The 17,408-nt window shown below is 34.2% G+C and overlaps 1 protein-coding gene across 1 annotated transcript in view; it reads left to right on the plus strand.

Annotated features, from left to right (window-relative positions):
- The first annotated feature begins 496 nt into the window (after nt 1-496).
- Nucleotides 497-17,408, plus strand: part of LOC116348009 (protein sprint) — a 132,513-nt gene continuing 115,601 nt past the window's right edge. Inside the window, exons 1-3 of the mRNA XM_031778855.1 lie at nt 497-1,733; nt 6,447-6,655; nt 16,061-16,106. Coding sequence (XP_031634715.1) covers nt 6,615-6,655; nt 16,061-16,106 — 87 coding nt within the window. The 5' untranslated portion in view covers nt 497-1,733; nt 6,447-6,614. The remainder of the gene's footprint in view (nt 1,734-6,446; nt 6,656-16,060; nt 16,107-17,408) is intronic.

Genomic DNA, 17,408 nt, shown 5'->3' on the forward strand with positions numbered 1-17,408 from the left:
TTAGAGATGAGTGCTTTGCGATCGGTTACTCATACATGAATGAACCTCCAACGATGTAGCACGTTTTGCATTTACCAAACACACTCACACACATGTTTGTTGTTATTGAATCGCGTAAACAAAATACACACCATTGAATGCATTATTCATGCGGTAACACACATGTGAAAATAGTTGCATTTTGGCCGTAAGTTTGTATGGGTGCAGCAATCACATCGTTGTCGTCGTTTTTTTTCTTCTGTTTTCTCTTGCTTCTGTTCAAATGTAAATTTCAAGTTTTCAACGGTGACTGTGATGTTCATGCGTGTATATGTGAGAAGAAAAAAAGAGATCCGTGTACATATACAACGAGAGCAATTCCAGTGAATGAGTGAGAGAAAGAGAGAGAGAACAGATTGAGCGTTTTGTTGTTAGTTCATATTGTGTTCGATATGTGTGTACATACGATATTCTTGGTGTGTTTGGTTGATTCGGTTTCAGTCTTAGTCGTTCAATTAAATAAACCATAGTGCGTTTGTCGCGGTGTCTCTGCCTGAGACAGAGACTCGCTTGCTACCAAAATAAAAGACAAGAAAATAAACATTCATTGCATTTTTCGAGAGCAAAATAAACTACATAAAATCGATATTACAAATATTTACGATTGCGGTGTGTTTCATCAAACAGAAAATTGTGTTCAATTTAAAATCAATTAGTTATTTAATGTAATTGAATGACTTGCGGCGAGTTAATATGAGTTCTCATCTAAAATAGTGTCAGTTTTGTGTGATCAGCCCGAATAATAAGACGAAAACGATTTCACTTTATATTCATCAGAATCACGTCAAGCTAACAAACAACAAAAAATCTCTCTTTCGGTCTGACATTTTGGAACGGAGCGGCTTGTATTGTTGTTATTGTTGGTGTATTGATGCAAAAAGTGAATTTTTAAGTGAACGTGTGAAAAAAAAGCAGTAATGATTTATCGAATTTAGAGTGTGTGTTCATTCGGCGAGGAAGTAAATACGTGATTATTTCGCATTTTCATATTATACACTTGTGTGCACAAAATCATTGCACCGATGTGCAAACATGCTCGAAAGAAATCACATTCGAAATACATATGGCAACATAACACGAATCAAGAATGCATCAAACGTATTTTCTTTTAAGTCAATGCCAATGCAGATGATTCAGTGAACGTGTGCAGTGTACACATAAGTGAGATTCTTTTGTGAGAAGGCGATTTACCATCGAGACATTTATGAGCAAGTTAAATGATTACAGAAAATGAACGATCCCGAAATGAGATCAACTCAGTGATTTCTGCGAAGTGATTCAGTGAAGTGCATAATGTGTTGAGATTCGTGCCCAAATTAATGAACGAATTCAAAGCCAAACAAAAAGTGATTGTTAAAAACAATACCGTGCATCATTTCACCTTCGAGTGAAATTTTCGGCGTACAAATGAAAGTGTAATAATTGCGTAAATTACAACGAAAAGTGTGTAACGAATTTTATCTCATCAAATATATAAAAAAACGATCCGAAGTTTCGCCCAGACCATTGAAAGTGTCATTTATTTTACAGCAAATAATTTTCGGCGTAATTGACAGTTGTACATCGTGGTGGTTAAAAACATCGTGTGGTTAAAAAAGCATTAGATTTTTTGAATTGCGCATCATTTCGGGCATATGCCCAAGCCAGGTGTGGATTGTTAACATTGTTTAACGTTCGCCGGCTGCGAAATACAGGTAAATTTACCAACGAATTCATTATAGTTTTCGGCCGCTTTAATCCTCTCTCTTTTTTTCTGTTAATGTGATTCGCAATGTTGTTATCCGGTCTTGCTGCTGTTTGGTATTCGCCAAATTTTTGTATGTTTATTTGCCCTCGAGTTTGTTTTTCGATGTGTGCTTCTTCTTGTTTCATTTTGATATTCATTACGTGATTCGCAAGAAAGAGAACCGCTCACGAGTAAAATTGCTGATTTGGCTCCAAACAAATTGGCTCAGAGTTGAATAATCGAATAGTTCAAGAAACTGCTGAAAAATTGAAGAAAAAAAAATATATTTTTTTGTAAATTGTTGTTTATTTAAACATAAAATGCATGCAGTTTATTGTATGATTTTGTTATGACCGCATACTTTGGTAACGATTATAGCGTCCAAAAAGTGTAGAAAATTGCCTGCTATAAATGAACTTAGAGCGTGTCGAAAACGCAAGTGGAACTTGAGAAAATGAGAAATTTGAGATGTTTCCATTAATCTGAGCAATTATGATTTTTATAGCTTGGTCGATGGCGATGAAATGATTGCCATGGTTTGGGCTTAAAGGAATGCGACATCTGCTTGCGAAAAGGGAACAAACTACTTGGTTTCGGAGATACACGGCATACGGTGGCTCACGACAATTGCGTCGAAATGACTTTATATGGTCAATTCAATGGTTCGAGCACCAACCATATTTGTAGTATAACATTTTTAAAAAAAACTATTCAAAGCTGGCATTCTAATCTCTAGTGACGAAAACCTAGATGAAAACATCTTGTGTACTCGAAAATAGTGATGGCGATAAAACAAATGTATTTCCGCGAATGCATCGCTTAGCTGAACATTAATCACAAAAACACTTGGATGTATATGATAAAATAAAGACACAAACATTATACAAAAAAAACTAACGGACAAAACCACAACTACTTGGTGAGTGCTGGAATTTCGACCGATAATGCGCGAACAAAAGTAGAAGTTGAATAACAAACGAACTGAAAAAAGACAAAATGTTCGCATGCAAATTAACCGATAAAATATATACATCCCAGCCCACTTCACATTGTCGTTTCGATTCGCATGTTCCGCTGAATAATCTGCATAATTCAACGCGAAAATAAACGACAACAAATGACATTCATTTCAGCAATGCTTTTTTTCGTTCATTTGTCTCGCAATTGTTGTTGCTTTCATGCTGAAGAAAGTCCATTCATTTGATTTTGTTTTGTGCTTTTGTTTTGATGAACTGACGGTCATGCATATCGTTTAGAACTAAATGGCCTTTGTTTAGCCGGTCCTTTGTTGCGAAAAATTATAATAGACCGTTGTAAACACAAAAATCATATCGTTATTCAAATGGCGTGGGCATTTCCAAATGTGGAAGTTATAATCATGTGTTTTGTTAGCGGTTTTTAGAACAAATCATTTGTATCGTTGCTCAAATTGGGTTTGCGAAAAAGAATCGCCGCTGTTGTGATTTTTCAACCGTAAGATGTGATAAGATTTCGATGACTAATGAACATAGGTCAGTGACAGCCCCTCAACAACAGTAAAATGTAAACAAAATTACTGTTTTTTTTTTGTCATAGGATCGTGTGTTAATTAACACGTATTTTCTATCATCAATATTCGAATGAGAGTTGAATTTGTGAGCGCAGTTCTTAATGGATGAACTAATGAATTCTTTTTCAATAATAATGAGGAAATAATTGTGTGCTCCCCACGACAACTAGGCATGGCGTGTAAATAAAATGCACTTCCCTGAAATAGTTGTGAAAGATAAATGAACCGACTTTCATGTTGACAATTCATGAATGCAATGAATCAAATGGCAGCGAGTAAGACAGAAAATTACTTACCTATTGAAATGAGTGAAAATAAGATGCACATAAATCGTTAATGCTCGAATGGATGTTTCTCTTTATATCGCGCTGTGTTGAGAATACAGAAAAAAAAGTTAATACTCACGGTTGCATTTGGATTTTAAGTGAAGAATTTTATGCACCGAAAATCGGTCCCTTATTATACATACATTCTTTTGACTTAATTACCCACACTGAATGCATGACATACGCATACACGCACGAAACGGATCGACTGTAAAAACATGCAACATTTGAAATATAATCAAAATGCCTGTACCATTTCCCATTCGCGCATACGCTCGAGCTCGCGCGCTCGTTTCTCACTCCGATTGCATTCAAAAATAGAAGCAACACAATTGATGACGATAAATATAGTAAGACGTGCGGTGTGGTGGCTTGTTTTCGAATTTGAACGAATGTGTAATGCACTTTTTTCTCATGTCAGCCGTATTCATCAGTGCTACTAGAACTCCTCGCGTATTTATACACGGGCACCAAAACATACATACTTTATGCGTTTTTTCATTTTATTATTTCGTCATTTTGTTTGAAATTTGTGTCGAATGTTGTGCATGTGTGTGTGTGTGAACGAGTAAATTTTGATTTATGTGTATATATAGGAGCCGAGCATTGTGAGAAAATAAAATTCATCAACATAAACATAAACATTTATTATCAATGGATCATGTAATTTGCACAACTGTTTTTTTTCGCTCTTGTCAATTTACAGCAAATTCGCCATTTCCGAAGAACGTTATCTTTTGTGATAACCGTTTCTTCTTCTACAGCAAAGTCTTTCGAATGCATTTTGTCATTTACTGCAATTAAGTATCATTTAGCATTGACGTTCTTTGCAATAAACATTTTCCGTTTTCAATTACATTTTGTGCAAGAAATTGAATTGCATTGAACCGCGCTTTATCATTTGACTTGAAGGGAAATTAAATTCGATTCTTTTTTCAAAGCATCTTAATTAAATGCAAGTGGCTTAATCATGCAATGATAAAGACAATAAATTTATTGAATGAATGATTGATCGAAAGCGAAACCGTTGCCAACGATTCAAGTGCCATTCAATTAATGATTACAAAAAAAAACATCTGAGATTCAATGCTTTCATTGAAAGGAACAATTGAGTCTTTTCATCCAACACAATGCTATAAATCAAATGACATTAGCACCAACTGTGAAACTAATTTGATTCCGTTGAATGAAATTTCGTTTCATTTTCGAAAAAATTTCGAAAAGAATCGTAATGAAAGCATAGAAATTACTGGAGAAAATTCTCACATGACTCGTTTCGAAAGCCATTGAACAAAGAAAACTGAAGTTTGGCATGGGTGCAAAATACATTTTAAAATCGATTTAAATAACAACACAAACCATATCTTTTATTGTTTGCCACATTTTGCTGTTACTTTTTTCTTCGGTCCGATTGTATGGTTTTCATAGCATTGAGCTACTACCTCTCTGCAGCCAGCAACTTTCACTTGAAACAAACCAATCGCACCAAAATAGATACTCAAACATACCGAACACACAGCGATACCAATACTCATGTGGTTTGCACACAGCCATTGCTCTGCTCTGCTCAGCTCTGCTCTGTTTGACAGTGTTTGTGTATGTAAACAATGATCTTGCTCAATATCTTGATCTTTATACTAATGAATCACAATAGTTCACTGGAAATATGGCACCAAAACGAACGATCGGAGAAATAAAACACATGGATCTTAATCAATGTAATAACTCACACAATCGCCACAATATACAAGCGATACGTGTATGTTAATATTTAGAATGACTTTGATATTTATGTTTATACAGCGATCCCAGTCGTATGCCGGTTTTCTACCATTTAAAGAGACGAAAATGGTTTCATTCTCAACAAAAATACGGTGTGCGTGATGTAACATACATTTCCAGAGATACATGAGTCATTTGGTTTTTTTTCTTCTTCAATTGGAATGAATGATTTGAACGATTTTAATCCAATCATATTAATGCTCTTTTGGTGCCACACTTACTTTGATTTGGAGAATTTATGTGACCTTTAAAACGTGTGAAAATACTTGAAATATTACGCATTTTTAATCATTGTAAATCATGCCTTTAAAAAATACATACACACGCTCACAAGTCTTTTCTTATTATTAAACTGGATGATCGCGAAATTATTAAAAAAATGGAAAATATGGAAGAAAAAAACATAAATCATATACCGTCAATTTACAAAAAGTCAAGAACTATTCGTTTGTTGTAGTTGAACTATTGGCCAAAAAGTCAACAACCACTAAAGGTTAAATCAGCTCGGACAAATGTAAATGTGGACATTTAATATCGTTTTTGAAACACACAACCAGTATTTCAAGATTTTTTTAATGGAATTTATAATGGAAATGATTGAGAATTTTTTGTTTTTGACCGATAGTATTCGCATCGATTGATTGAATCAAAGTTGAAAAATCATCCAAAGATTGAAAAATATGTTTCGTTAAAACTTTATGTTTGGTCGCGTGAATTGAATTCAGTAGCAATTTTAATTAGTCTTATTCAATAAAATTGCCGTTCTTTCAACTTAGGAAAATAATGAGGCTTGATAATTTCCGTTTACACATCAAAATTGAAAGGTCATAAAAATAAAAAAATCAACAACTTAATCATTGGAAATGGTCGATATTATGATTTATTTACATCTTTTATCGAGGTTAGATTCAAAGTGTATCTGTAAATATTTGTCAAATGTCTACGTATCATCATATATCAGGTTCATGTTGAAATTATGTCGGAAAGTTGAAACTAATGTTTTTTTTTCATTTTTTTCTTTCAGATTGAACCGAACCAATAGACACTGTGAATGTGAAACAAACCACAATCAAAACTGTAAAATAAAAATGCCAAGAAAGTCATTATCGATGTATGATATGAAATAATCAATAAAAAAGAGTATACACTATACACGTACAAAGTAATAATTTCGTGACTGCAGACCATCATCATGACAACAACAACAACAAACGACGACGAAGTTGTTATCAGGTAAATATTTATTGTTCGATAGCTTTTATCATAAAAAATCAGTCCAAAAGTATTGAAAAACAATAAAATCAGATATTCAAAGAGATTTGAAAATTCTCAATTTAAATTTCACGAATAAAATCTATTGTAAATGAATCCAACATGGAAATGTACATGATAAAAAAGGAGCCGCTCTTGTTTATTTATTTAATTGTTATCACAACGGTTTTTCCCATTCTCTCTCTGTCACACTCGCACAAATGCCGATTCTATCTTGAGATAATTTACTATGCTCTATACAAATTGTATCAGAATAAAAAATTAATTTTGAAATATTTATTAGTTTGTAATAATGGTTGCTGGTGCAATCAAAAAATGAATGCGGGATCGTTTTCGTCTAAGGTCATTATTTGAATGTGTGTTTACTGTTGAATGTGGCCTCTGTATGCTAGATTATGTGCTATCGCTTTGGATGGAGGTAATGATTGTCGCATTGTATCGCGTCGACGTCGACGTTTTCCAGTAACGGTTCCCAATTGCAATAAAACAGGATTTACGAGTAGTGCAGCTGCGATTCCTATTAACGCTGCTCCAGCCAACGGCAACAAATGCGATTTCGATAAATGCTAAAACAAAGAGACACAAATTTAAACAAACATGCATTTCAATTCAGTGACAAAATTAAAACGTGAACCGAGTGAGGCAAAAGAGCAACAAGAGTGCCAGAAAGAAAAAAATAATAATTTACATGCATTTTCTCGGGCCAGATGTTACCGTCGAAGCCTTGATCGTATGCTCCATCATATCCGCCATATGCAGTGGGTCCACCTCCACCTCCACCTCCTCCACCTCCTCCTCCTCCGCCGCCGCCGCCGCCGTACCAACCATTCCCGTGACTCGATGGAATGTCTACGGGCTGAGGTGAACCATAAGGTCGAACACCACGATCTGATCCGGTATAGCCATTCCCGTTGAATTCATTGCCATTGTAATAGCCTAAATGTATGCAACCCATTTTAAAACATTTCTCTTTTCACACAAAAAGAAATGCGCTCTCAACTCTCTGACAAACAATTAATTTGAAGCAAGTTTTTCCGTGCAATAAATTCAAACGACAAAAAAAAAGTGCTTCAAATTCAACTGTTGGCCACCCGTAGAAACAAAAGAAGAAAAAAATTGCACGACAAGCGAAAAATAACTTACCACCACCCAGGCTAATCCGATCTTTTTGGTTTATCGCTCCATAAAAGCCATGTTTGCTTAAATATGGATTGTAATAGCCGCTGCCAACTAAATTTGTCGGACGCTGACTTTGTCCGTTGTACTTCAATGTATTCAAGTCATATGAATCATAGTTATTTGTTGACGGTCCTCTGTGTACCCAGAACAAAAAATAAAATAAAAACAAAACATGGATAATATGTACAAAACAATTTATGAATGCATTCTTGTGCCCATCAACGCTTTTGTCCTGCTCCCCGTAGAAACGCTCTTATGAAATTACCAAATTGTATGCCACACAATAAAATTAATATTAAATTCGTCGACAAAAATTCTTAGCTAACTTTTTCGGTGTCACTTATTGTTATTGTTTGCTTTTTTGTTCATAACTTTCGCTTGTATGCTTTCCGCTCTTCGGGCACGTAGCGTACCATAAATGATGAAAATAACTTTCGATCGTAAATTGATGCCACACGAAATGAAAGCGATGAATGAACACTTTAAATACATTGTTGATGTTTTGTTCGAACGAGAAAAAAAAACATAAATAAAATTAATATCTACATCCTGAACGCATTTTTTGATAGAAGTGACCAAGAGCATCGTCAATTTTGGTAATTTTTGCAAAAATTCCTTCCTTTGTTTGTTTATTACACATTCCATGCGCTTTGAACAATATCGCCATTTGAATTTATAGTCTTTTGAAATGCAATGGAATTTCTATTAGATTTTTGTCTGGTAATGAACGCTCATAAATTCGACACACCATTCAACAGTTTCACAGAACTTGGATGCATGCATATTACGAAGGTAAAATGGTTATACGTTTCCCTTTTTGACGAGCGCGCGCTATTCATCGGAAACCACAACATTTTACCTGAAACGGACAATCTATGAATTTCATTTGTCGAAATGTTTTTACAATGGATATTGCGGAATACCAAACGCTTACCACAACATATGTCTTTGTTATTTCCGTACCAATATGCATGCGATCTCTTCACATTGCCAAGCAAACTGTTTGAAGTGGATGGTTCAATAAAACAAAACAAAATATTTAACCATAATGAGAAATACTCTTCTTACAAATTAGATCGCTTGAAATGAATCACAACGATTCACTGGAAGTCGAACCATTAGACATGCATATGGGTATATAATTAATGCGGAGAATGGCATCATTCAAGCCAAACATCAATTAAATTTCTATGGAATTGAGGATTTAATGGTATTTTTATAAAATTCATTTCAGTAAGCTGCATGCATGAAATTGGGAGACATTCAGATCTTTGTTAATTTTAAATGATGTTTTTGTTCAAGAATCACTCAAAATGTTTGAATTTGTAAGCCATTGCATTGAATATATGAAGATAAAATGGCATTGTAAATTTGCACAATTTCAAACGTAATCACATACACAACATTTCAAAAAAACAATTGCCATAACAATTGATTTCAAAATAAACAATAAAACGTGCATTTCTCATAGACTAAATGCATCGCATTTGAAATGAAAGCGTTTTACTAAACGCAACCACAACAATAATCTTAATGGCACTCATTCTTTCTGACTCAACGGCATTAATGCAGCACAACATTGATTCATAAAATTGTTGGCCTCATTTAAGTTTACTGACTAAGCAATTGCGCTTTCTACGAAAAACTAATTCAATTAAAACGGAAGTTTTATTACACCGAATTCAACAAAACTAAGTACAACTTTATTTCGATACGAATCACAAGCTGAATTGATTTGATTTACTTGTAATATTCGGGTTGTGGATCGTGGAGTCGAGTTTCGATCTGCTTCTTTATATTATTGGAGTCAATAAGTTTTTCACTTGAAACGGGTTGATCCACTGTCAACGGTGCTACGGTTCCAATATTTGTGTCTAATGCATTTGCCGTTGCAATGAAAACGCACAACACCAAAATCAATTCACATTTTCCACCACAAATCATGAAGTCACTTCTTCTTTTCATTTTAATCGTGATGTTTTACACGGCACAATCAAAAATTATAAACAACAATTATTTATTTGCATTAATGCACTAACATTTTGCACTCGATAAATTTTCTTTAAAAAGAAACAATTTGCTTATCGAATTGAATACATTGAATGCTATGTCAACTTTAATACAAAACAGCCAAAAACTCTTGCCTTTTATTAACTTTTCCAAAACCGCATATAATTCAGACGAAAATTCCCTCCAAAATAACAATTTCCATTTGGTATATCGTATATGTTTGTTTCGTCATGAAAATCAATTGGTGAATCCATGAGTGCGTAAAATGGAAAAGGACACATTTACATTGTTGTCTCTGTCAACATAATGTAATGCGATTGCGACAAATTAGACTTTTGGTAAACGATGATTTAAGGTAAATCGCAAAAATTTTGTATAGAAAAGTGTATGTGTGTGTGTGTGTGTGGGTGCGTGGGGCTCAACAATTGCTAAACATGACATGACACACAAATTGCTATAAAGCTCAATCTCTTACCGCACTTTCTTGTGTGCGTTTCACAAACAAAATTATTATTTTGTTTTCATTTCTGGCTTGTAAGTTCTTTCTTTTCACTAAAATGACACACAAATTTGAGTGAACGAATAAAAAACTCAGATAAAATACATTATACGAATCGCGAGTATGAGGCAGCGGAAAGGAAAACTCCATCATATATGTACGATAAACCATTCTTCTGAATCAGTCGCTGTGACAAACACAGTCGATTATTGTTTTGAGCTCAATGCGCACACTTTTATCAAGATGTAACATATCAACGTCAACCGAAGCGAACAATTCAGTGATTATTCCGTGGTTTCAATATCGTCTATGATGCTGCTTCCTTGAAAAATTAAATCTGAAATCAAAGTTTTACCATGCAGTACGACGTATCTATCGTTGACTGCACTTTGTTAGATGACATTTATTTTGCATTCACTGATGGAATTCTAGTTATAAATTTTAATAAAAATTCAGCGATGTGCATTCGAGTTCGTGGAATAGATTTTTATACTTTATCAGTTTGTGCTCGATGGCTTCTGGTGCAACGAGCGCACAATTTTCTACAATTTGATGGTTTATGTTAAAATTGGTCACATTCAATGTTGGCGGAAGTAATACTCTTTTGCATAATATTTTGAGCAAAATGTTTTTTTTTCGTCTAGGTTTGTAGTTGCTATGAATGAACTTCCGTATAGCTTAGAGCAGGTTTACTTCTTTTGTGTTTGGATTAGTTAACTCAACATGGTTACTGGCACGGTTGCACCGTTGAAGAATTCTTCATTTATTTTGTTAAATTGACCTAACGATACACACCAAAATGGTTCTTACATAAGACGTGTCACGAGTAGTCACACCGTATGCCAATTAGTATTTCATAATAACCTTGAATTGTGTATTTTTTGGTAACAAGATTTTTTTTTCTCGAGCCAGTGTTTCAATTCGGAATTGTTTTCAGGCACTCAATCGAAAATGTTTCGAAAATTTAAAGATGTTTCAATTTTTAATGACAGTTTGTGTTTAATTCTTATTTTAATGATGACATGTGACATCACTGAGCATAAGTAAACGAAGCATCACAATGTTTTGTGAATTGGATCACACACTGACGACAAGTTCTTCGAAAAAAATTGATCTGCACTTGGCCAACCGTAAAGTCAATATTGTTTAACATTTATATTGACAAATCCTGGGATGTGTGGGTTCATTTCGATATCCATGTTGGCAGATGTAAATATTTACAATCATATCCCTTTGAGTTTTAATACCAAAAACGTTGATGAGGGGTACATGACAAAAACAAACCAAATATTAACATTGTGAATCATATTCAAAACCAACCGACAAATATTCGGAAATATTAGAATGTTGTTGGCGCATTTAACCGAGATGAATAACTCGAATGGGGATTAAAAACGATATGTTTTTGCATATATATGTATAATTATGCCAAAAAATAAATGTTTGTAACGGACGATGCATATACAACGTACGTACATACATGGTTTGGGATCGAAAACTGTCAACGTCACCAAAATGTAATGCGACTTTGGATGTGCTCACTTAAATATGAACATGACAGATAACAACCAAACATAAAATTTGTTATTTGCAAATGGTCCGTAAATAAAATGAAAAGCTAAAGTGATAATTTGTGCGATGAAACTGTGCGATTCGATGGGGTCTCAGATGGGGGACCATAATGTCTTAGTGGTTTCTTGGAAAATGTTTATAAGTCACCAGCCAACGAAATATTGTGGAAGCATTATGTGTGTGTGTGCGTGGGATATTTAGTTCATTGACTATAAGTTAGTTGACCTCGAGCTCATGTGCAAACTGTTGAAGTTTATTCGACGTTAAAAGTGACGGAATGTTCGAAATTTTGTATATTTGATAATTGTCGTTCATTGTGTTGTTGCGAGAAAAAGAATGAATATGGCGAAACTTAATGAACTATGCTAATGGAAACGCATTTTACTATAAGAAATGTTCTCTTTTCATAATAATTATTGCTCTTATTAATATTACTTCCCGTGAAGAAAGTGCCGTTTTGAGTTCCGTACAACGGACGGGCGCACATGTATCCACACAAAGTAAAATGGTTCTAATTATCATAAAACGAAATAAGTTTCAAGCAAAACTCTCTCGTTCGCTCTCTTTCTCAACCGCTCTACCCCAAAGCATTCATATCGAATGTGTGCGGTATTTTACTGTCAAAAACTTTTACGGCATTGAGAAATGTGTCGACAGCGCGTGGTAAAACTATGAAAATTGCATGCATAAAATTTTAAAATGCCATACCCCTGTGGTGTGTCTGCTCAAAGAAATTCCATATTCTCTCCCAGTGAAACCACATAAATTAACGAAAAATCATTACATCTTTTTCTTCTTTCATCCCGAATTCATCTTAGATGTTCCTTTTGTTTCAATCTCACTTTCTCTCACATTCTCGCGCTCCATCCGATGGAATAAAGCCACAAGAAGCACTTGAACCTCTTCCGTGCACACATAAAACATGGAATGGACTCCCCCCAAAAAGTACCTACTTTTCAAACAGTATAATAACCACTTTAGTCATTTAGCATGAATAATTTCACAAAGCCTGCGTTCAGGGCTCTGTGCCCGTCTGTGGCTTTAAAGAATTTACAGGAAAAATATTTATACCGTAATGCATTCAGTATGCGGTCGAGAGAGTGTTGAACTTAATGATTTTTGTGTATAAATGACTATTTTTTCATTCATTCGATTTTTTTCAAAGATGCGATGCTTCAATTTCGGAATAAAATGTTTGGAACAAACATCAACCGATATAATGTGAACTCATCTGTTTGCAAAACAAGAATTCTTGATGCCGTTGACGACACATTTATTTTGCTATGAAAATATTGTAATGATAATGAACCTGATTTCAAACATTTCTCTTTGTCCTTTCACAACCAAACCGAATTGCCGCGCATAAGTGGTTGATTCATAAAATTTATGACCGTTATTTGTGGGCTTATCTCAAAATGTCACTTGCACTAAGTACGTTCTATATACACACAAACAAACGACCGGCTCTTTTCTTATTAATCACACATTTATACAATGAATTTAAGTGCAGCAGTTCTCGCCTCCCTCACTTACTGAACGAACATTTTATCTATTAAGCAACAGCTCCTCGAGATGAGTTTTCTAAACTTTTTGCCGCTTTCACAGATAATTATATTTTAATCGTCTCGAAATATATTGTTAACATCAAATAGTATTAAACAGCTTTCGAGCCGAAAATATTCTGTTTATTGAAAATATCGTCAATTTTATATGCATACAATTAGCTGTTAAATATATTTATCGATGTTGCTGCTACATAAATTCAATGAAAAGGGGGAAGAATTTTGTCAATGTGAATTGATTTTTCTCCAAGCTATTTATAAGTTTGAACAAAATTCAACGTAATCTCCGAAAGACTCTTTATTTTTCTTGCAAAATGAGAATTTTTCAATATAAATTCTTGCGACGAGTCTTTCATTCAACAAAATCATATTCAAAGGCGTGACTTGACAATAACAAATTCCAGTAATCAATTCAAAATATTATCGTAACAATCGTGTGAGTGTGTGTTTGGTTCAAGTAGCAGTATTATGGCATCAAATCGCGAAACAAGTCAAGACCATCAAGTCATAACCCTAGAAAAAATTGCATCAATAATAAGAAGACGTTTTGGCACGTGCCTTCCACATTTTCCACTTTCAATTCATTTACGTCCTTTTTTTATTTCATCACGTCATATAATCCGATTCGAATGCCGAACTTGTGAAGGTATTAATACAATGCCATTTACTGATTGCGAAGATGAATTTTTAAATTCTCAAAGAGACAATTTATTTAATACACGCTCAAAATGGAATGAATAGAAAATCATTCGCATGGAAAAGATGCATTCATCAGACAAAGTAACAAAAGAGCTATGTTTTGAAGTAATTTGCTACGATGCCAATTCTTTAGAAACATATAATTTTGAGGGCGAATACTTCTATTTTATATTATTTGCTCATTTCTTTCAATGGCACATGTTTCATTTACTTTCTTTTTTGTTTTGCTTGTTTACATTTATTTGACCAGTAATTGTAGCAATGGATATGAAAAACTGTTAGAAAAACGAAAATGATCCTGCAACAAGGAAATAGATATGATTCAGTCATTACAAAACAGTCGAATAAAAATATTAACAAACAATTATATCAACCGAATTTATCAACGGAATTAACGTTTGTTCAGCACAGTGTGTCCATAATATATAGAAATATCACTAAATAGTGTCGATATCTATACTATATCGGTCCACTATATATGAAAGATATTGCCGCACGGCACCGTATCGCACGATCGAAGCCAGTGTAGACGGAAAAAATCACAAATTGCCATGCGGCAGTAGAAAGAACTGTGTGTATGCGTCAACATGTTTGCCGTCCGCACTCACTTCTATCGTGAGCTACGGTGTCTTGCGGAATATCTTACATATATAGTGGACCAATATAGTATAGATATCGACACTATTTAGTGCTATTTCTATATGTTATGGACACACTGGTTCAGCAAATTTACCGAGATTATGAGATAGTGAAAGGGGATTAAGAGATTGAAAAAATCTGATCCTAGTCCAATGTTATGCTGTAAATAAAATTGGTAAATTATTTTGAATTGTTAACAAAGCTCTCATCTTGAAATTTGCAAAAAGGGGACCACCATAACAAGAAAATCATCGGTATGGAACAAATGCATTCATTTCCGAAACGGAATTGATTTTTTTGTGCGACGGCTTCGATTCGGTGTTGAATGTTTAGGTGGCTTGAATTCTATTGAAAGAATCTTTTGTCTGTCTGGCTGAAATGTTTCGACCACTTTATCACACATAATCAGAAAAAGTCGACCACAAGCCAAAATGCAGACGACGTACCACATTCATAATCTTTTTTCAGGAAGACATTAATTTTTTCCTCGTTCGCATAAATGGTGAGTGGGTATATGATCATTACATTAGTTCTGATTCGACTTCAATAGTTTCATGCGACGTTGTGACTTTTGACCGGTTACATATAAACTGATAGTAAAAGCAACGCTGTCTAGAATCGTGACCCTGGGCTGGAAACTTTTCAAATGTGCATTTGACGACCGTAATTCACGTTTTTCGTCCCTTTCACACACAAAACAAGCTTCTTGTATGAAGAAATAAGAATTTTTTTTTTCGAAAAATGAAAGTGTCTTCTCCGATGTTCTTTGCATGAATCAGACATAATAAGTGCACTTTTATCTGCACGTAATGGGAATACATTTATCATTTGCATGACTTAAAAATAATCGCATGTTTTTCGTTGTTTGTTCGGTAATATCTTTGAGTATTTATGGCAGTAGATTAGGTGGTAAAGTCTTGAGAATATCATAAATTCAGCGAATTGTCACAAAATAAAGCCATTTTATGTTTGAATATGAATCTTTTTTTTAAAAGAAGAACACTTCTTTTACGCGAGTTCTGTTTTCGTTGTCCTTTCAAACGATTGGGGTAAAAGTGAAAATTGAATCATAAATGATTCAATGCAAACTTAATAGAAACTGAAATTAAGCTTCAAAGGAAAATAATTGTAGATTTTTTTAGTGAAATTGATTTATGTCAACTCCAGCGTCGAAAAATGTTTAATCATATTATTTTCTTTTCACAGGCCAAAAACGAGCAATCAACCGAGGGCTCAAAGTGCTTATATGACGGTGAGTAAACAACATTTGCTACTATTATCGTGCCAAAATAGCTAGTCTCGAAACACGGGCGTTGGAAACTCTTTTGAACATGACCGGGTTTGAACTCTTTGCAAAAGTTTCATAAACTCAGGCGTCGAATTGAATCAATATTGAATCGAAAACAGTTACTACAAATTAGCAATTTTAAATATATATATATATATTCTTCGATTGAAAACGCGATATTTCTTGTTCATCCGAAATTTCCAACAGAGTGGTGTGATGAATAAACTTTTATTATTTATGAGAATCGTTCACAATCAATTAAACTTTTACGTGTCGTACGGTCGATGTTGCAATCGAAAACTTTGTGCTTCGCATTATTTTTAACGGTAAAATAACCAAAAAAGAGAAGACGACACCATAATAATAATCGAAGGGTAGAAACGGTATTATAAGCGCTTTAAGTAGTGTGAAAATTGTCTATAAATAATTGCGATCATGCAGCAATGGATGGCACACCCAACCACCCAACATGGTACTTTGGTTCCATTCATTTCGTTGGGTGAGTGTCTGCCATTTCTTTTTCCTGTCTTGAATACATTTTTAATGTACGAAGGAAGTTGTGCATATAAAAGAGTGCTTTTCAACAGAGCATCCCATAAATGTGATGATTTTTGAGATGTGAATATGTATGCTTGGTATAGTGCGTGTCGTTGAGAGCGTTAACAGCCAAGGATGGGGATGCATTATATGTATTTTAGTGAAATTGTTTTGGAGCATAGGATTGAGTGGATGTGTTGAAATGACGCTTAAGCTCGCACAATTTATAAAATGACAATAGCAGATATGTGAGCGTGTATCCTCATGTTTTCCCGTATGCGGTAGAAAAGTTTTCTCTGCTTCCATTTCCAATGAAGAATGTTCGTTTTATAAAAGTAATGATGACCAACAACACAATGTTGTATATGGAAGAAAGCGGAAGAATTTTCCATGACAAACATCGTTCAACGAATCTATTTTGTGTGTGCAATTTATGTATTTTGAGTTGCGGTTTTTTTACATTCTTTATTCACAACAAAAATGAATTTATGAACTAAGACAATACACGAAAATAGCGATGTGAACAACTTACTACATAAAATTGTTTTGTGTTGTGTGTTTATGCGTGTTTTTGGTTGAGACATGCTTGATGTAAAGTACCATTTTATAAATGTGTCTCAACACAACTTGTTAAACATATAAAAGTAATGTTCGTTCATTTAGACACGAATTTGAGCCTAAGCACCTGATGATACACGTTTATGAATGTATCAAACAAATTTTATGGTT

Source organism: Contarinia nasturtii, unplaced genomic scaffold (genome assembly GCF_009176525.2).
Source record: "Contarinia nasturtii isolate CC-2019 unplaced genomic scaffold, AAFC_CNas_1.1 Cnas_scaffold_2228, whole genome shotgun sequence".
Classification (NCBI taxonomy): Eukaryota; Metazoa; Arthropoda; class Insecta; order Diptera; family Cecidomyiidae; genus Contarinia; species Contarinia nasturtii.